This window comes from Salvelinus fontinalis, chromosome 35, assembly GCF_029448725.1.
Source record: "Salvelinus fontinalis isolate EN_2023a chromosome 35, ASM2944872v1, whole genome shotgun sequence".
NCBI classification, from domain to species: domain Eukaryota; kingdom Metazoa; phylum Chordata; class Actinopteri; order Salmoniformes; family Salmonidae; genus Salvelinus; species Salvelinus fontinalis.
Window position 1 is genome coordinate 41,710,194 of NC_074699.1, and position 22,143 is coordinate 41,732,336.

The 22,143-nt window shown below is 46.7% G+C and overlaps 1 protein-coding gene across 1 annotated transcript in view; it reads right to left on the reverse strand.

Annotated features, from left to right (window-relative positions):
* Positions 1–20,135, reverse strand: part of LOC129834899 (tropomodulin-3-like) — a 37,920-nt gene extending 17,785 nt beyond the window's left edge. The window contains exons 1-2 of the mRNA XM_055900266.1: positions 19,869–20,135; positions 17,577–17,733 (exon numbers count right to left, since the gene is read on the reverse strand). Of these exons, the coding sequence (XP_055756241.1) occupies positions 17,577–17,733; positions 19,869–19,994 (283 nt within the window). The 5' untranslated portion in view covers positions 19,995–20,135. The remainder of the gene's footprint in view (positions 1–17,576; positions 17,734–19,868) is intronic.
* Between the last annotated feature and the right edge of the window lie 2,008 nt (positions 20,136–22,143).

The window sequence follows — 22,143 nt, forward strand, 5'->3', positions numbered from 1 at the left end:
GTAGATAGAAGGGCCTCATTGTTAAATTCCCAAAGTAGCCCTTTAACTTGGACATGGTTGGTTTTCTCCTCCCATCCTCTAGCAGCCCTTTAACTTGGACATGGTTGGTTTTCTCCTCCCATCCTCTACAGCCCTTTAACTTGGACATGGTTGGTTTTCTCCTCCCATCCTCTAGCAGCCCTTTAACTTGGACATGGTTGGTTTTCTCCTCCCATCCTCTAGCAGCCCTTTAACTTGGACATGGTTGGTTTTCTCCTCCCATCCTCTACAGCAGTGGTTCAAAAACTATTTGGGATGTTAAAACGCTTTCAGTGTAAACTAAAACAACTAACCCAAATACAAAATGGATATATACATTTTTTTAATAGCCTATAATAACCACAATCTTTGAGAACTTACAATCAACAAAATAAAAGCTAGACAAATCAGACGGTCATTGATTTTGTTAATATGTTTGGAGCATAAGAACACAACATTAGACGTGTCAAAATGCGTAGAATTGCAGGAAATTAGATTTAAAACCGCTAAATGTTTACTTGACCGCCAAGATGGGGGCCTCAAATTCTCTTGCCAAGGGCCCGGACAGAATTCAGCCGTACAGACGCCCCTTTTCTCTCTCTCATTCTACCCCCCTTTTTCTCTCTCTCGTTCTACCCCCCTTTTTCTCCCCAATTTCATCATTTCCAATTCTGATCTTGTCTCATAGCTGCAACTCCCCAATTGGCTCGGGAGCGGCGAAGGTCGAGTCATGCCTCCCCCGAAACATGACTTGCCGAAATTAGCTTCTTAACCCCCGCCCACTTCACCCAGCCACACCAATGTGTCGGAGGAAACACCATTCAACTGACGACTGAAGTCAGCCTGCAGGTGCCCGGCCCGCCATAAGGAGTCGCTAGAGCGCAATAAGCCAACTAAAGTTCCCCCCCCCGGCTAAACCCTCCCCTAATGACGCTGGGCCAATTGTGCGCCGCACTATGGGACTCCTGGTCACGGTCAGTTGTGACACAGCCGGGGATCAAACCCAGGTCTGTAGTGACACCTCAAACATTCCCTTAGACTACTGCTCCACTCGGGAGCCCTCAAGACCCTTTTTGCTCCAGAAAAAAACTCTGCATTGTTACAAATAATGTCATAACACTCAATTTCAATAAAATCGGTCCCAATAGCGCATTCTCAAATCTACATTCAGTTAGATGTTTTGAAGAAGGGTTATATTTATCTATTTTCTACTTAATCTTTAGTCTGTGTATATTCTTTCACCACATTTAGCCATAGGATGAAGGGGAAATGTTTGCAGTTTTTAATATGATATCTGAGTGAGACTAACAACCAAAAATCTAAATGGTACAGTGTGTTCTCCGGCCGGTAATTCAACCATGATAACAAGTTTAGATAGCTGCCCGCAAAACTAACTTAGCAGCCTAAACATTTGTGTTTGCTGACATGGGCTAATTGACTGACTATCAGTGAATGACATAAGCAGAAAAACTGCTTATGCACAACCAAATTTAGAAATTGCAACTTGTGTATCTACTTATCTAACTGTCAACAGTAAGTTTTTTTTTTTTTTTTTTTTTTTACCTTTATTTAACTAGGCAAGTCAGTTAAGAACAAATTCTTATTTTCAATGACGGCCTAGGAACAGTGGGTTAACTGCCTGTTCAGGGGCAGAACGACAGATTTGTAACTTGTCAGCTCGGGGATTTGAACTTGCAACCTTCCGGTTACTAGTCCAACGCTCTAACCACTAGGCTACGCTGCCGCCCCATGAGACCCCGATGGGGGGGTGGGATTGATCTGCCAGTTGCCCATCCCTGCTTTAGAGTCTAAAGTTTCAAAACCCAAGTAACTTTCCCAAAATCACATTTAGAAGATTCCAGGATTCAGGACACTACTTGTGTTTAACCCAGGGGAGATTCAGGACACTACTAGTGTTTAACCCAGGAGAGATGCAGGACACTACTAGTGTTTAACCCAGGGGAGATGCAGGACACTACTAGTGTTTAACCCAGGGGAGATGCAGGACACTACTAGTGTTTAACCCAGGGGAGATTCAGGACACTACTAGTGTTTAACCCAGGGGAGATGCAGGACACTACTAGTGTTTAACCCAGGGGAGATGCAGGACACTACTAGTGTTTAACCCAGGGGAGATGCAGGACACTACTAGTGTTTAACCCAGGGGAGATGCAGGACCCTACTAGTGTTTAACCCAGGGGAGATGCAGGACCCTACTAGTGTTTGAACCAGGGGAGATGCAGGACACTACTAGTGTTTGACCCAGGGGAGATGCAGGACACTACTAGTGTTTAACCCAGGGGAGATGCAGGACACTACTAGTGTTTGACCCAGGGGAGATGCAGGACACTACTAGTGTTTGACCCAGGGGAGATGCAGGACACTACTAGTGTTTGACCCAGGGGAGATGCAGGACACTACTAGTGTTTGACCCAGGGGAGATGCAGGACACTACTAGTGTTTAACCCAGGGGAGATGCAGGACACTACTAGTGCTTAACCCAGGGGAGATGCAGGACACTACTAGTGTTTAACCCAGGGGAGATGCAGGACACTACTAGTGTTTAACCCAGGGGAGATGCAGGACACTACTAGTGTTTAACCCAGGGGAGATGCAGGACACTACTAGTGTTTAACCCAGGGGAGATGCAGGACACTACTAGTGTTTGACCCAGGGGAGATGCAGGACACTACTAGTGTTTAACCCAGGGGAGATGCAGGACACTACTAGTGTTTAACCCAGGGGAGATGCAGGACCCTGCTAGTGTTTAACCCAGGGGAGATGCAGGACCCTACTAGTGTTTAACCAAGGGGAGATGCAGGACACTACTAGTGTTTAACCCAGGGGAGATGCAGGACACTACTAGTGTTTAACCCAGGGGAGATGCAGGACACTACTAGTGTTTAACCCAGGGGAGATGCAGGACACTACTAGTGCTTAACCCAGGGGAGATGCAGGACACTACTAGTGTTTAACCCAGGGGAGATGCAGGACACTACTAGTGTTTAACCCAGGGGAGATGCAGGACACTACTAGTGTTTAACCCAGGGGAGATGCAGGACACTACTAGTGTTTAACCCAGGGGAGATGCAGGACACTACTAGTGTTTGACCCAGGGGAGATGCAGGACACTACTAGTGTTTAACCCAGGGGAGATGCAGGACACTACTAGTGTTTAACCCAGGGGCTGCATTCGGTCTTCAACAAGGTCCACAATGAAAATTGGTCAAAATTGGTTTACCATCAAAACGAGGTCCACCATCAAAATTGGCAAAAAAAAAGAAAAGATCCTCTATCATTTTGGGGAATTTGATGCTCCTTGACTGTTTTGGTGATTATTAGAGCTGGACAGTCAACAAACTGTATGACTGTACGTCCATTATTAGTTGTACAGGTTAGATTTGGTTTGAGTCATTTTAAAGTATATTGAGTTTGTTTCCCCCCACAAAAACAACATTTAATGTATTTCTTTTATTGTTATTTTTTTTGGACTCAAATCACGCCGCGGGACGGATTGGCAGGAACCAACCCGCGGGCCGTATGTTTGACACCCCTGCTCTAACCCTTCGTATCTGGACGGGTCATATTGTTCTTCTAGGAAGCACATCGACTGCTTAGCCCTGACTGTCCTCGTGTGTGTGTGTGTGTGTGTGTGTGTTCCATTCTGTAATTGTATAATACAGCTATCATTTGTCTCAATTATGTCTATTTGAACTAACACAACATTAGTCATTGTTTCATGTCTCACACACACACACACACACACACAGTATTCTATTTCTCATTACACACATTTTCCATGCTCTCACTCTCTCTGCCTGCATATCTATACACCAGTCTGTAATTACTGTACCTAGGAATGACATCACCACCAGCAAACCAGAGCACACACCCCAGAACCATATCTTACTGGGGAACACACAAGACATTTCCATTACTCATGTACTTGTCTTGTTTAGTTCATTTTCTCTAAGCTGTGTTGAGATTGATGTCATGATGTTTTTGCTCTGGGGTCTCTAGAGGTCGTTTTATCCATAATGCTAACTCCTAGCGGCTAACGTATATTAGCTGCTCCAACTCATTCTGAGGTCGTTTTATCCATAACGCTAACTCCTAGCGGCTAATGTATATTAGCTGTATCTAAGTGGTACAGTGTGTTCTACTGCAGGATGGACTGTATCTAAGTGGTACAGTGTGTTCTACTGCAGGATGGACTGTATCTACGTGGTACAGTGTGTTCTACTGCAGGATGGACTGTATCTAAGTGGTACAGTGTGTTCTACTGCAGGATGGACTGTATCTAAGTGGTACAGTGTGTTCTACTGCAGGATGGACTGTATCTAAGTGGTACAGTGTGTTCTACTGCAGGATGGACTGTATCTAAGTGGTACAGTGTGTTCTACTGCAGGATGGACTGTATCTAAGTGGTACAGTGTGTTCTACTGCAGGATGGACTGTATCTAAGTGGTACAGTGTGTTCTACTGCAGGATGGACTGTATCTAAGTGGTACAGTGTGTTCTACTGCAGGATGGACTGTATCTAAGTGGTACAGTGTGTTCTACTGCAGGATGGACTGTATCTACGTGGTACAGTGTGTTCTACTGCAGGATGGACTGTATCTAAGTGGTACAGTGTGTTCTACTGCAGGATGGACTGTATCTAAGTGGTACAGTGTGTTCTACTACAGGACGGACTGTATCTAAGTGGTACAGTGTGTTCTACTGCAGGATGGACTGTATCTAAGTGGTACAGTGTGTTCTACTGCAGGATGGACTGTCTCTAAGTGGTACATTGTGTTCTACTGCAGGATGGACTGTATCTAAGCGGTACAGTGTGTTCTACTGCAGGATGGACTGTATCTAAGTGGTACAGTGTGTTCTACTGCAGGACGGACTGTATCTAAGTGGTACAGTGTGTTCTACTGCAGGATGGACTGTATCTAAGTGGTACATTGTGTTCTACTGCAGGATGGACTGTATCTAAGTGGTACAGTGTGTTCTAGTCTGCTCTGTCTGGTTGCTGCTATTTCTGTCTGTCCTGTGTAGCGTCTACCCATGAACCCTTCTGCTTTGTCTCGGTGTGTGTGTGTGTGTGTGTGTGTGTGTGTGTGTGTGTGTGTGTGTGTGTGTGTGAGGAGACAGAGAGCAGACATCTTTACATAACACAGCTGGAGATCTTCATCAGACTGAGGAGACAAGACCGTCTGCATCGCTCCCTCCCTCCCCGTCTCTCTCCCTCCTTCAGTCAGGCCCGGAGGCATTGCCATGGAAACCCAGCAGAAGGAAAGAGAGACAGGAAGTCACGGAACAGAGAGTAAAGTCTCAACTCCTCTATGCTGCTGCTGGGGCAACTAACTTGTTGTCCAGACGTTACAACACACAGCTACATACAGAGGCAGCTATTCCCCCTAACCCCTTCAGCACGTAACCCTTTAATGTAGTTGTTACACATTGATTACACTTTCACTCATATTTCATATTCAGTACAACTCAAAGGTTTGGACACACCTACTCATTCAAGGGTTTTTCTTATTTAAAAAACAAAAACAATTTTCTACATTGTAGAATAATAGTGAAGACATCAAAACTATGAAATAACACATATGGAATCATGTACTAACCAAAAAAAGTGGTAAACAAATCAAAATATATTTTATATTTTGTGTTATTTCATAGTTTAATGTCTTCACTATTATTCTACAATGTAGAAAATAGTAAAAAATAAAGAAAAACCTTTAAATGACACCAGTCAAAGGTGTCCAAATACAGTACCAGACAACCCCATCAGCCCCCCCCCCCCCCCCCACTCTAAAATAATATACAGTAGCCTTTCCTTCAGTAGCCCCTCCTCCTGCCACACAATTCCCTCAAGGAGAACAGCCTCTGTGCCTCTGCCCCCAACCCCCCCACTTTAAAAACAGGAAAATGATACCGTGACCGTTTCCTTCATGGGAATGTATCACTCACTACTAGAAGTGGCTCTGAATAAGTGCGTCTGCTAAATGACTCAAACTTCAATCTAATTGTCCTTCAGTCCCCTCCAACAGAACACCCTCCAACAGAACACCCTCCGCCCCTCCCTACTCTCCAGTCTAAAAGGCAGTCTCGAGGGGGCCTTGGCACTTCCTGAAAAGCCTCTAAACAGTAAATACAGCCATTACCCACAACACCCCACTTCCTGTGTCAGGCCCTCTGGGGGAGAGTCAGCTACCAGTTAGCCTACTATCCCCAGCACTTACAGCCACAGTTACAGCCTTCTGGTTAACACACAGTGGTTGAAATGTCTCTGCATTACATTTTCCTTCCTCTACAGGTGATATCCTACATGTCAAATATCTGTGAGGTTGTATGTACTACAGAGACTAGGTCCTACTGGGTGCTTCTCTCTGTGTCTGTCTATAATGGGGGTAACTGAAACTGTTGTCCACAGGGACTGACACAGAATGGCCGTCTAATAGCTGTTTATTGGCTTTCAGGAAGTGAAGTCAAGCCAGAGAGAATGAGTGAGACAAACACACAGAGACAGAGAGAGACAAAGAGAGCAAGAGAGAGAGAGAAAGAGAGAGCGAGAGAGAGAGAGAGAGAGAGAGAGAGAGAGAGAGAGAGAGAGAGAGAGAGAGAGAGAGAGAAAAAGAGAGAGAGAAAGAGAGAGAGAGAGAGGGAGAGCCACAGAGTCCAGTCATAGCCACATCTCAAACCCTCTACACTGTTTCTCAACCCTTTCCTGTAATTTCTCACCAGCTGTTACAGAACGGAGCCTCTCTACAGGCCGTTACAGAACGGAGCCTCTCCACAGGCCGTTACAGAACGGAGCCTCTCTACAGGCCGTTACAGAATGGAGCCTCTCTACAGGCCGTTACAGACCGGAGCCTCTCCACAGGCCGTTACAGACCGGAGCCTCTCCACAGGCCGTTGCAGAACGGAGCCTCTCCACAGGCCGTTGCAGAACGGAGCCTCTCCACAGGCCGTTACAGAACGGAGCCTCTCCACAGGCCGTTACTGAACGGAGCCTCTCCACAGGCCGTTACAGAACGGAGCCTCTCTACAGGCCGTTACAGAATGGAGCCTCTCCACAGGCCGTTACAGAACGGAGCCTCTCCACAGGCCGTTACAGAACGGAGCCTCTACAGGCCGTTACAGAACGGAGCCTCTCTACAGGCTGTTACAGAATGGGAGTCAGTGAGTGGATCACTGTTCATTTTGGCACTCTTTAGATTTAGTCTAGACTTAAGTCACATTTTTGTCCTTTGAATAATGATTTACTGTAGTTATTGTCAAAATGAAGAAAACATTGGGCCATTTTAGAGAGAGAAAGAGAGAGGCACAACAATAATAAAATACGTAGTGGCGGTGTTATGGGAAATATCTTTTGAACGGTAAGGGCTAGAATCAAGACGTTTTCTCTGAGGAAGTGGGAGACTTGGCTACAGAACCTGGCTATGAAACGCAGCGGGGAAAGTGGGAGGGTTGAGTGAGACTACGAATGCACTACTTTTCTATACTAAAGGGAGAGACAATCACAGCTAGACTGTTTTACTATTAAACTCACTGCTGCTATTGTTTTCATTTTGTAAAGCAGCTTATGTTTCTTAAAGGGATACTTGGGGATTTTGGCAGTGAGGCCCTATATCAACTTCCCCCAGAGTCAGATGACATCACTGATACCATTTGTATGCCTCTGTGTCCAGTATGAAGGAAGTTAGCACTGGCTTGCAAAACGACCTCTAACTAGCGTTGGCTCAATGATGAAGTCTAAGGGCCTCATTGACGAAATCCTGAAGTATCTCTTTCACCAGGCAAAGGGTAGCTAACTAGGAGGCTGGTGGTGACTGGTTCGCTACGGCGAAGCAAGAGAGTCACCTGTGCGATGTGTATAACCAGAGGCAGAGCCTGTCTTCACACTCATCGCTTGCTCCCCTGCAGCTCACCAGCAGATGTAGGCTGTGTGTTCCAGGTGTGACGTGTCCTTCCCACTGCTGAACATTACTGGGATGCACATCTGTGCTGCTAATATTCAATTGTGCTCATCACTGAAAAGCTCTCAATCTCTCCAGAAACTCTTGTCCAGTCCACTTAGTCAGAGTTTGGTGACCATGGTGTGTTTATACAACAAGTAAAACACAAATCACTTTACGGTCTAATCGAATGTAAATTCCACTAGACTCATTAAATCAGCCCCTGCTGATAACAAGAGTTGTTGCTATGGTCTTTCACCACACACACAGTGGGGTGAGGGAAGAGCAATGTGTGTGAGGTTATTCCTGACAGACTTCCTCTCCAGAGATCAGGGGCCATGACGTCATGGTTCTGGAATTCTACCGGAGGGACCAACCCTAAACCTGCTCTATATACATACTGGAGGTACCAACCCTAAACCTGCTCTATATACATACTGGAGGTACCAACCCTAAACCTGCTCTATATACATACTGGAGGTACCAACCCTAAACCTGCTCTATATACATACTGGAGGTACCAACCCTCACCCTGCTCTATATACATACTGGAGGTACCAACCCCTAACCCTGCTCTATATACATACTGGAGGTACCAACCCTAACCCTGCTCTATATACATACTGGAGGTACCAACCCTAACCCTGCTCTATATACATACTGGAGGTACCAACCCTGCTCTATATACATACTGGAGGTAACCAACCTAACCCTGCTCTATATACATACTGGAGGTACCAACCCTAACCCTGCTCTATATACATACTGGAGGTACCAACCCTAACCCTGCTCTATATACATACTGGAGGTACCAACCCTAACCCTGCTCTATATACATACTGGAGGTACCAACCCTAACCCTGCTCTATATACATACTGGAGGTACCAACCCTAACCCTGCTCTATATACATACTGGAGGTACCAACCCTAACCCTGCTCTATATACATACTGGAGGTACCAACCCTACTCTATATACATACTGGAGGTACCAACCCTAACCCTGCTCTATATACATACTGGAGGTACCAACCCTAACCCTGCTCTATATACATACTGGAGGTACCAACCCTAACCCTGCTCTATATACATACTGGAGGTACCAACCCTAACCCTGCTCTATATACATACTGGAGGTACCAACCCTACTCTATATACATACTGGAGGTACCAACCCTAACCCTGCTCTATATACATACTGGAGGTACCAACCCTAACCCTGCTCTATATACATACTGGAGGTACCAACCCTAACCCTGCTCTATATATATACTGGAGGTAACAACCCTGCTCTATATACATACTGGAGGTACCAACCCTGCTCTATATACATACTGGAGGTACCAACCCTAACCCTGCTCTATATACATACTGGAGGTACCAACCCTACCCCTGCTCTATATATATACTGGAGGTACCAACCCTAACCCTGCTCTATATACATACTGGAGGTACCAACCCTAACCCTGCTCTATATACATACTGGAGGTACCAACCCTACCCCTGCTCTATATATATACTGGAGGTACCAACCCTAACCCTGCTCTATATACATACTGGAGGTACCAACCCTAACCCTGCTCTATATACATACTGGAGGTACCAACCCTGCTCTATATACATACTGGAGGTACCAACCCTCACCCTGCTCTATATACATACTGGAGGTACCAACCCTACCCCTGCTCTATATACATACTGGAGGTACCAACCCTCACCCTGCTCTATATACATACTGGAGGTACCAACCCTCACCCTGCTCTATATACATACTGGAGGTACCAACCCTCACCCTGCTCTATATACATACTGGAGGTACCAACCCTGCTCTATATACATACTGGAGGTACCAACCTAACCCTGCTCTATATACATACTGGAGGTACCAACCTAACCCTGCTCTATATACATACTGGAGGTACCAACCCTCACCCTGCTCTATATACATACTGGAGGTACCAACCCTAAACCTGCTCTATATACATACTGGAGGTACCAACCCTAAACCTGCTCTATATACATACTGGAGGTACCAACCCTAACCCTGCTCTATATACATACTGGAGGTACCAACCTAACCCTGCTCTATATACATACTGGAGGTACCAACCTAACCCTGCTCTATATACATACTGGAGGTACCAACCCTCACCCTGCTCTATATACATACTGGAGGTACCAACCCTACCCCTGCTCTATATATATACTGGAGGTACCAACCCTAACCCTGCTCTATATACATACTGGAGGTACCAACCCTAACCCTGCTCTATATACATACTGGAGGTACCAACCCTACCTCTGCTCTATATATATACTGGAGGTACCAACCCTAACCCTGCTCTATATACATACTGGAGGTACCAACCCTAACCCTGCTCTATATACATACTGGAGGTACCAACCCTGCTCTATATACATACTGGAGGTACCAACCCTCACCCTGCTCTATATACATACTGGAGGTACCAACCCTACCCCTGCTCTATATACATACTGGAGGTACCAACCCTCACCCTGCTCTATATACATACTGGAGGTACCAACCCTCACCCTGCTCTATATACATACTGGAGGTACCAACCCTCACCCTGCTCTATATACATACTGGAGGTACCAACCTAACCCTGCTCTATATACATACTGGAGGTACCAACCTAACCCTGCTCTATATACATACTGGAGGTACCAACCCTCACCCTGCTCTATATACATACTGGAGGTACCAACCCTAAACCTGCTCTATATACATACTGGAGGTACCAACCCTAAACCTGCTCTATATACATACTGGAGGTACCAACCCTAACCCTGCTCTATATACATACTGGAGGTACCAACCTAACCCTGCTCTATATACATACTGGAGGTACCAACCTAACCCTGCTCTATATACATACTGGAGGTACCAACCCTCACCCTGCTCTATATACATACTGGAGGTACCAACCCTAAACCTGCTCTATATACATACTGGAGGTACCAACCCTAAACCTGCTCTATATACATACTGGAGGTACCAACCCTAACCCTGCTCTATATACATACTGGAGGTACCAACCTAACCCTGCTCTATATACATACTGGAGGTACCAACCTAACCCTGCTCTATATACATACTGGAGGTACCAACCCTCACCCTGCTCTATATACATACTGGAGGTAACAACCCTAAACCTGCTCTATATACATACTGGAGGTACCAACCCTAAACCTGCTCTATATACATACTGGAGGTACCAACCCTAACCCTGCTCTATATACATACTGGAGGTACCAACCTAACCCTGCTCTATATACATACTGGAGGTACCAACCTAACCCTGCTCTATATACATACTGGAGGTACCAACCCTCACCCTGCTCTATATACATACTGGAGGTAACAACCCTAAACCTGCTCTATATACATACTGGAGGTACCAACCCTAAACCTGCTCTATATACATACTGGAGGTACCAACCCTAACCCTGCTCTATATACATACTGGAGGTAGCAACCCTACTCTATATACATACTGGAGGTACCAACCCTAACCCTGCTCTATATACATACTGGAGGTAGCAACCCTACTCTATATACATACTGGAGGTACCAACCCTAACCCTGCTCTATATACATACTGGAGGTACCAACCCTAACCCTGCTCTATATACATACTGGAGGTAACAACCCTGCTCTATATATATACTGGAGGTAACAACCCTAACCCTGCTCTATATACATACTGGAGGTACCAACCCTCACCCTGCTCTATATACATACTGGAGGTACCAACCCTCACCCTGCTCTATATACATATTGGAGGTACCAACCCTAACCCTGCTCTATATACATACTGGAGGTAACAACCCTGCTCTATATACATACTGGAGGTAACAACCCTGCTCTATATACATACTGGAGGTACCAACCCTGCTCTATATACATACTGGAGGTACCAACCCTAACCCTGCTCTATATACATACTGGAGGTACCAACCCTGCTCTATATACATACTGGAGGTAACAACCCTAACCCTGCTCTATATATATACTGGAGGTACCAACCCTAACCCTGCTCTATATACATACTGGAGGTACCAACCCTAACCCTGCTCTATATATATACTGGAGGTACCAACCCTAACCCTGCTCTATATACATACTGGAGGTACCAACCCTGCTCTATATACACATACTGGAGGTACCAACCCTAACCCTGCTCTATATACATACTGGAGGTACCAACCCTACCCCTGCTCTATATACATACTGGAGGTACCAACCCTGCTCTATATACATACTGGAGGTACCAACCCTGCTCTATATACATACTGGAGGTACCAACCCTAACCCAGCTCTATATACATACTGGAGGTACCAACCCTCACCCTGCTCTATATACATACTGGAGGTACCAACCCTAACCCAGCTCTATATACATACTGGAGGTACCAACCCTAACCCTGCTCTATATACATACTGGAGGTACCAACCCTAACCCTGCTCTATATACATACTGGAGGGACCAACCCTCACCCTGCTCTATATACATACTGGAGGTAACAACCCTAACCCTGCTCTATATACATACTGGAGGTACCAACCTAACCCTGCTCTATATACATACTGGAGGTACCAACCTAACCCTGCTCTATATACATACTGGAGGTACCAACCCTCACCCTGCTCTATATACATACTGGAGGTAACAACCCTAAACCTGCTCTATATACATACTGGAGGTACCAACCCTAAACCTGCTCTATATACATACTGGAGGTACCAACCCTAACCCTGCTCTATATACATACTGGAGGTACCAACCTAACCCTGCTCTATATACATACTGGAGGTACCAACCTAACCCTGCTCTATATACATACTGGAGGTACCAACCCTCACCCTGCTCTATATACATACTGGAGGTAACAACCCTAAACCTGCTCTATATACATACTGGAGGTACCAACCCTAAACCTGCTCTATATACATACTGGAGGTACCAACCCTAACCCTGCTCTATATACATACTGGAGGTAGCAACCCTACTCTATATACATACTGGAGGTACCAACCCTAACCCTGCTCTATATACATACTGGAGGTAGCAACCCTACTCTATATACATACTGGAGGTACCAACCCTAACCCTGCTCTATATACATACTGGAGGTACCAACCCTAACCCTGCTCTATATACATACTGGAGGTAACAACCCTGCTCTATATATATACTGGAGGTAACAACCCTAACCCTGCTCTATATACATACTGGAGGTACCAACCCTCACCCTGCTCTATATACATACTGGAGGTACCAACCCTCACCCTGCTCTATATACATACTGGAGGTACCAACCCTAACCCTGCTCTATATACATACTGGAGGTAACAACCCTGCTCTATATACATACTGGAGGTAACAACCCTGCTCTATATACATACTGGAGGTACCAACCCTGCTCTATATACATACTGGAGGTACCAACCCTAACCCTGCTCTATATACATACTGGAGGTACCAACCCTGCTCTATATACATACTGGAGGTAACAACCCTAACCCTGCTCTATATATATACTGGAGGTACCAACCCTAACCCTGCTCTATATACATACTGGAGGTACCAACCCTAACCCTGCTCTATATATATACTGGAGGTACCAACCCTAACCCTGCTCTATATACATACTGGAGGTACCAACCCTGCTCTATATACATACTGGAGGTACCAACCCTAACCCTGCTCTATATACATACTGGAGGTACCAACCCTACCCCTGCTCTATATACATACTGGAGGTACCAACCCTGCTCTATATACATACTGGAGGTACCAACCCTGCTCTATATACATACTGGAGGTACCAACCCTAACCCAGCTCTATATACATACTGGAGGTACCAACCCTCACCCTGCTCTATATACATACTGGAGGTACCAACCCTAACCCAGCTCTATATACATACTGGAGGTACCAACCCTAACCCTGCTCTATATACATACTGGAGGTACCAACCCTAACCCTGCTCTATATACATACTGGAGGGACCAACCCTCACCCTGCTCTATATACATACTGGAGGTAACAACCCTAACCCTGCTCTATATACATACTGGAGGTACCAACCCTCACCCTGCTCTATATACATACTGGAGGTACCAACCCTAACCCTACTCTATATACATACTGGAGGTACCAACCCTAACCCTGCTCTATATACATACTGGAGGTACCAACCCTAACCCTACTCTATATACATACTGGAGGTACCAACCCTAAACCTGCTCTATATACATACTGGAGGTAGCAACCCTACTCTATATACATACTGGAGGTACCAACCCTAACCCTGGTCTATATACATACTGGAGGTAACAACCCTAACCCTGCTCTATATACATACTGGAGGTACCAACCCTCACCCTGCTCTATATACATACTGGAGGTAACAACCCCTAACCCTACTCTATATACATACTGGAGGTACCAACCCTAACCCTGCTCTATATACATACTGGAGGTACCAACCCTAACCCTACTCTATATACATACTGGAGGTACCAACCTAACCCTGCTCTATATACATACTGGAGGTACCAACCCTCACCCTGCTCTATATATATACTGGAGGTACCAACCCTGCTCTATATACATACTGGTACTGGGGGACATTAAAGGTGTATTCCTACCCAGAAGTGTGTGTGTGTCCTAGCACAAGGAAATCCCTCAGTAATGTAGAAGGACTGTACCACCATATTGCTTTTTTCTCCCTCACTATTCTCTCTGTCTCTCCCAGCCCACACTCCTCGTCCTCTCTCAGCTGTGTATTGTGTAAGACCAGAGTAGACATGCATTAGTAATACCTGCAGACACAGCAGTGGACTGATTACAGCTGAGAGCAATCTCACACACACACACACACACACACACACACCTGGGGCTGACACTTAGAAAGTCAACATGCCTGCAATACAATACACACCTGTATGAAACAGAGCCTTCCCTTCAAGACCACAAACATTACCCACAACATCTAAACATTACCCACAACATCTATGGTTACCCACAACATCTAAACATTACCCACAACATCTATGGTTACCCACAACATCTATGGTTACCCACAACATCTATGGTTACCCACAACATCTATGGTTACCCACAACATCTATGGTTACCCACACCATCTAAACATTACCCACAACATCTAAACATCACCCACAACATCTATGGTTACCCACAACATCTAAAACATTACCCACAACATCTAAAACATTACCCACAACATATATTGGTTACCCACAACATCTAAACATTACCCACAACAACTAAAAAACATTGCCCATAAACATTTCCCACAACATCTAAACATTGCCCACACCATCTCTGGTCACCCACACCATCTCTAGTCACCCACACCATCTCTAGTCACCCACACCATCTCTAGTCACCCACACCATCTCTAGTCACCCACACCATCTCTAGTCACCCACACCATCTCTAGTCACCCACACCATCTCTAGTCACCCACACCATCTCTAGTCACCCACACCATCTCTAGTCACCCACACCATCTCTAGTCACCCACACCATCTCTAGTCACCCACACCATCTCTAGTCACCCACACCATCTCTAGTCACCCACACCATCTCTAGTCACCCACACCATCTCTAGTCACCCACACCATCTCTAGTCACCCACACCATCTCTAGTCACCCACACCATCTCTAGTCACCCACAACATCTCTAGTCACCCACACCATCTCTAGTCACCCACACCATCTCTAGTCACCCACAAAACTCCATTTGTTTGGCGCATTATGTTCAGTATTCCACAGCCTTAGGCACGTCATCAAGGCTTGACGAAAATTCCAAAAAGTATCCGTAAAGTTCGTAGAAACATGTCAAACATTTTTAATAATCAATCCTCAGGTTGTTTTTAACATCAATAATCGATAATATTTCAACCGGATTGTAAACTATTCAATACTGGAGAGAAAGAAAATGTCGAGCAACCAGTGTCGAGCGCATGAACTAATGTAAGGACCTCCGTCTATCCACTGACACGTTTTGATAAATCTCGCTAATTTTTCAGAATAAAAGCTTGAAACTATGTCTAAAGACTGTTCACACCCTGAGGAAGCCATTGGAAAAGGAATCTGGTTGATATCCATTCAAATGGACGAAAGGCAGGCAATGGAACAGTGATTTTTCAAAATAAGAGTCACTTCCGGTTTGGATTTCCTCAGGTTTTCGCCTGCAAAATCAGTTCTGTTATACTCACAGACAATATTTTGACAGTTTTAGAAACTTTAGAGTGTTTTCTATCCTACTCTGTCAATTATATGCATATTCTAGTATCTGGACCTGAGAAATAGGCAGCTTACATTGGGAACGTTATTTTTCCAAACATAAAAATTCTGCCCCCTAGCTTCAAGAAGTTAGATCCGAGTGATACGTTACAATGTATATTTGTAGCAAACAGAGCGAATGAGAGACAGAAGCCCACAGCCACCGCTTGCTCCTCATCATGTCTCAGTGCAGTGGGCCAAATCAGTTATATTTCAGATAACGTCATGCATTTTGGAGTAGAATATCATTTCTCAGTCATTCTCCTGACCCCCCTCCAGGGTAGCATGCCCCCAGACCCCCCCCCTCCCCCCGGCTACTTTTGCCACAGCTCCTGAGAAACATCGTAGGGGAAACACTGCACAAGGTCTGAACATACACCAGGTTCCCCCTACCTTTCCTCTCTCCAGAGAAAGACACAACATCATCTCTGTCTTTGTACTCCAGGGCCTCCTACCTTTCCTTTCTCCAGAGAAAGACACTACATCATCTCTGTCTTTGTACTCCAGGGCCTCCGACCTTTCCTCTCTCCAGAGAAAGACACTACATCATCTCTGTCTTTATACTCCAGGGCCTCCTACCTTTCCTCTCTCCAGAGAAAGACACAACATCATCTCTGTCTTTGTACTCCAGGGCCTCCTACCTTTCCTCTCTCCAGAGAAAGACACTACATCATCTCTGTCTTTGTACTCCAGGGCCTCCTACCTTTCCTTTCTCCAGAGAAAGACACTACATCATCTCTGTCTTTGTACTCCAGGGCCTCCTACCTTTCCTTTCTCCAGAGAAAGACACTACATCATCTCTGTCTTTATACTCCAGGGCCTCCTACCTTTCCTCTCTCCAGAGAAAGACACAACATCATCTCTGTCTTTGTACTCCAGGGCCTCCTACCTTTCCTCTCTCCAGAGAAAGACACTACATCATCTCTGTCTTTATACTCCAGGGCCTCCTACCTTTCCTCTCTCCAGAGAAAGACACAACATCATCTCTGTCTTTGTACTCCAGGGCCTCCTACCTTTCCTTTCTCCAGAGAAAGACACTACATCACCTCTGTCTTTGTACTCCAGGGCCTCCTACCTTTCCTTTCTCCAGAGAAAGACACAACATCATCTCTGTCTTTGTACTCCAGGGCATCCTACCTTTCCTTTCTCCAGAGAAAGACACTACATCATCTCTGTCTTTGTACTCCAGGGCCTCCTACCTTTCCTTTCTCCAGAGAAAGACACTACATCATCTCTGTCTTTGTACTCCAGGGCCTCCTACCTTTCCTCTCTCCAGAGAAAGACACAACATCATCTCTGTCTTTGTACTCCAGGGCCTCCTTCTCCAGAAAACTGAGTAGCTTCTCTCTGCTGTAGGGGCCGGTGGCTGCTTTCACTGTGTGGTCCTTCTGACGCATCGACGCTGGCAGCAATGCATTCTGGGGGGGGGGGGAGACACGGAGGGGTGGATACATGGGTTTATTGACTGATTGGTGAATTCATGTGCCATGTTTAAAAACATCAGGGCTGCATTCGGTGCTGTGTTGGGTGGAGTTTCTATGGTGGCCTAGTTAGTGGATCTCCTTCATGCTGTGTATAAGTGAAAGACCAGAAGAATGTTTATGATGCTCTCTACTTGAGATGTAACACATTGTCCTATTCCCAATACTTCTGTTGGGGTGTATTGTGTAATATCACTTATAAAGGGACGTTTTCCCAATACTTCTGTTGGTGTGTATTGTGTAATATCACATTTAAAGGGCCGTTTTCCCAATACTTCTGTTGGTGTGTATTGTGTAATATCACATATAAAGGGACGTTTTCCCAATACTTCTGTTGGTGTGTATTATCACATATAAAGGGCCGTTTTCCCAATACTTCTGTTGGGGTGTATTGTGTAATATCACATATAAAGGGCCGTTTTCCCAATACTTCTGTTGGTGTGTATTGTGTAATATCACATATAAAGGGCCGTTTTCCCAATACTTCTGTTGGTGTGTATTGTGTAATATCACATATAAAGGGCCGTTTTCCCAATACTTCTGTTGGTGTGTATTGTGTAATATCACATATAAAGGGCCGTTTTCCCAATACTTCTGTTGGTGTGTATTGTGTAATATCACATATAAAGGGCCATTTTCCCAATACTTCTGTTGGTGTGTATTGTGTAATATCACATATAAAGGGCCGTTTTCCCAATACTTCTGTTGGTGTGTATTGTGTAATATCACATATAAAGGGCCGTTTTCCCAATACTTCTGTTGGTGTGTATTGTGTAATATCACATATAAAGGGCCGTTTTCCCAATACTTCTGTTGGTGTGTATTGTGTAATATCACATATAAAGGGCCGTTTTCCCAATACTTCTGTTGGTGTGTATTGTGTAATATCACATATAAAGGGCTGTTTAATCTCACTCTGGCCCTTGAAAAGGAACATAAACCTCTCAGACCTGGAGGGGTATCACTACTCTGCTCCTCCTCTACACTGCCGCGCCTCCTCCTCTACTCTACTCTGCCGCGCCTCCTCCTCCTCTACTCTACTCTGCCGCGCCTCCTCCTCCTCTACTCTGCCGCGCCTCCTCCTCTACTCTGCCGCGCCTCCTCCTCTACTCTGCCGCGCCTCCTCCTCTACTCTGCCGCGCCTCCTCCTCTACTCTGCCGCGCCTCCTCCTCTACTCTGCCGCGCCTCCTCCTCTACTCTGCCGCGCCTCCTCCTCTACTCTGCCGCGCCTCCTCCTCTACTCTGCCGCGCCTCCTCCTCCTCTACTCTGCCGCGCCTCCTCCTCCTCCTCCTCTACTCTGCCGCGCCTCCTCCTCCTCTACCGCGCCTCCTCCTCCTCCTCCTCTACTCTGCCGCGTCTCCTCCTCCTCCTCCTCTACTCTGCCGCGTCTCCTCCTCCTCCTCCTCTACCGCGCCTCCTCCTCCTCCTCCTCTACTCTGCCGCGTCTCCTCCTCCTCCTCATCTACTCTGCCGCGTCTCCTCCTCCTCCTCTACTCTGCCGCGCCTCCTCCTCCTCTCTCTGCCGCGCCTCCTCCTCCTATAACTCTGCCGCGCCTCCTCCTCCACTCTGCCGCGCCTCCTCCTCCTCCTCCTCTACTCTGCCGCGCCTCCTCCTCCTCCTCCTCTACTCTGCCGCGCCTCCTCCTCTACTCTGCCGCGCCTCCTCCTCCTCCTCTACTCTGCCGCGCCTCCTCCTCCTCTAACTCTGCGTGCTAATCTACATAGAAAGGCTTTGCAGACTGCATGCAGAATCAACACACACATTCTCTTTCCTTCTCCCTTACATTTCCCAACATTGAGAGTTGAGGATTGGGAGTTGGGAGGTTAAAAGTTGATAAGAATGAGATGTCTGTCTGGCGAACAAGGAGAAAACACAAGGAATACACAGAAACAGACTGAGACCCCCCCCCTCCATACCTCTGGGTCCATCTCCTCCAGAGCAGTGAGACCCCCCCCCCCCCCCCTCACCTCTGGGTCCATCTCCTCCAGAGCAGTGAGACCCCCCCCCCCCCCCCTCCATACCTCTGGGTCCATCTCCTCCAGAGCAGTGAGACCCCCCCCCCTCCATACCTCTGGGTCCATCTCCTCCAGAGCAGTCTCCAGTTGTTTGAGTTCCTGCTCTGACAGGTTGTTAAGGATCTCATCCTCGTCAATCTCCTTGTACTTCTCCAGGTCTTTCTTAAACGACAAAGCCATGTTCTCTCTCTGCTACACCAACTGCAGACCGGGGTGTCTGTCTGTGTCCCTCTGGGTCCAAGTGTCACACCTAAGGACAGGTAACCTGCTAGAGAGACAGAGGGATGGAGACAGAGGGATGGAGACAGAGAGGCAGGCAGACAGACAGACAGACAGACAGACAGACGGACAGACGGACAGACAGACGGACAGACGGACAGACGGACAGACGGACAGACGGACAGAGAGGCAGGCAGACAGAGAGGCAGACATAGAGAGAGGTAGGAAGGCAGACAGAGAAGATGATAACATTTGAGTTAGTGGGATCAAAGTAGGTCATGTATTAAAGCCAGTCAGACAACGTCTTAAACATCACAAACTGGGTGGGTTGAGCCCTGGATGCTGATTGGCTGACAGCCGTGGTTCTAGTCCTGGATGCTGATTGGCTGACAGCCGTGGTTCTAGCCCTGGATGCTGCTTGGCTGACAGCCGTGGTTCTAGCCCTGGATGCTGATTGGCTGACAGCTGTGGTTCTAGCCCTGGATGCTGATTGGCTGACAGCTGTGGTTCTAGCCCTGGATGCTGATTGGCTGACAGCCGTGGTTCCAGCCCTGGATGCTGATTGGCTGACAGCCGTGGTTCCAGCCCTGGATGCTGATTGGCTGACAGCCGTGGTTCCAGCCCTGGATGCTGATTGGCTGACAGCCGTGGTTCTAGCCCTGGATGCTGATTGGCTGACAGCCGTGGTTCCAGCCCTGGATGCTGATTGGCTGACAGCCGTGGTATATCAGACCGTATAACACGGCTACGACAAACAAATCACTTTTTACTGTTCTAATTATGTTGATAACCAGTTTATAATAACAATAAGGCACTTCTGGGATTTGTGTTGTCTGGCCAATATCGGTGTGTTGGGCCAGTAACCGAAAGGTTGCTAGATCAAATCCCAGAGCTGTCGTTCTGCCCCTGAACAAGGCAGTTAGCCCACTGTTCCCCTGAACAAGGCAGTTAGCCCACTGTTCCCCTGAACAAGGCAGTTAGCCCACTGTTCCCCTGAACAAGGCAGTTAGCCCACTGTTCCCCTGAACAAGGCAGTTAGCCCACTGTTCCCCTGAACAAGGCAGTTAGCCCACTGTTCCCCTGAACAAGGCAGTTAGCCCACTGTTCCCCTGAACAAGGCAGTTAGCCCACTGTTCCCCTGAACAAGGCAGTTAGCCCACTGTTCCCCTGAACAAGGCAGTTAGCCCACTGTTCCCCTGAACAAGGCAGTTAGCCCACTGTTCCCCTGAACAAGGCAGTTAGCCCACTGTTCCCCTGAACAAGGCAGTTAGCCCACTGTTCCCCTGAACAAGGCAGTTAGCCCACTGTTCCCCTGAACAAGGCAGTTAACCCACTGTTCCCCTGAACAAGGCAGTTAACCCACTGTTCCCCTGAACAAGGCAGTTAGCCCACTGTTCCCCTGAACAAGGCAGTTAGCCCACTGTTCCCCTGAACAAGGCAGTTAACCCACTGTTCCCCGGTAGGCCGTCATTGTAAATAAGAATTTGTTCTTAACTGACTTGCCTAGTTAAATAAAGGTTAAATCAAACTAATAATCAAGCCATTGACTAGTTGAATCAGGTATGTTTGTCTGGGGCAACAACAGCGTGTGCTGCTGGAGGCACAGGACGACCGGAGTTGGAAACACTGGTGTAAACTAAAGTTGAGGAGTTCAATCTTCTGCGACCTCTGGGCGGTGGCTGGTATTTTATTTTATGCGCGGCAGTCTTGGTGGAGCTGTGCGGTTTAGAGGGAACATTGGTTAGTTCTCTCTCCCACATCGTTCTCTCTGTTCTGGTCTGTTCTCTCTCCCACATCGTTCTCTCTGTTCTGGTCTGTTCTCTCTCCCACATCGTTCTCTCTGTTCTGGTCTGTTCTCTCTCCCACATCGTTCTCTCTGTTCTGGTCTGTTCTCTCTCCCACATCGTTCTCTCTGTTCTGGTCTGTTCTCTCTCCCACATCGTTCTCTCAGTTCTGGTCTGTTCTCTCTCCCACATCGTTCTCTCCCTCTGTTCTGGTCTGTTCTCTCTCCCACATCGTTCTCCCTCTCTGTTCTGGTCTGTTCTCTCTCCCACATCGTTCTCCCTCTCTGTTCTGGTCTGTTCTCTCTCCCACATCGTTCTCCCTCTCT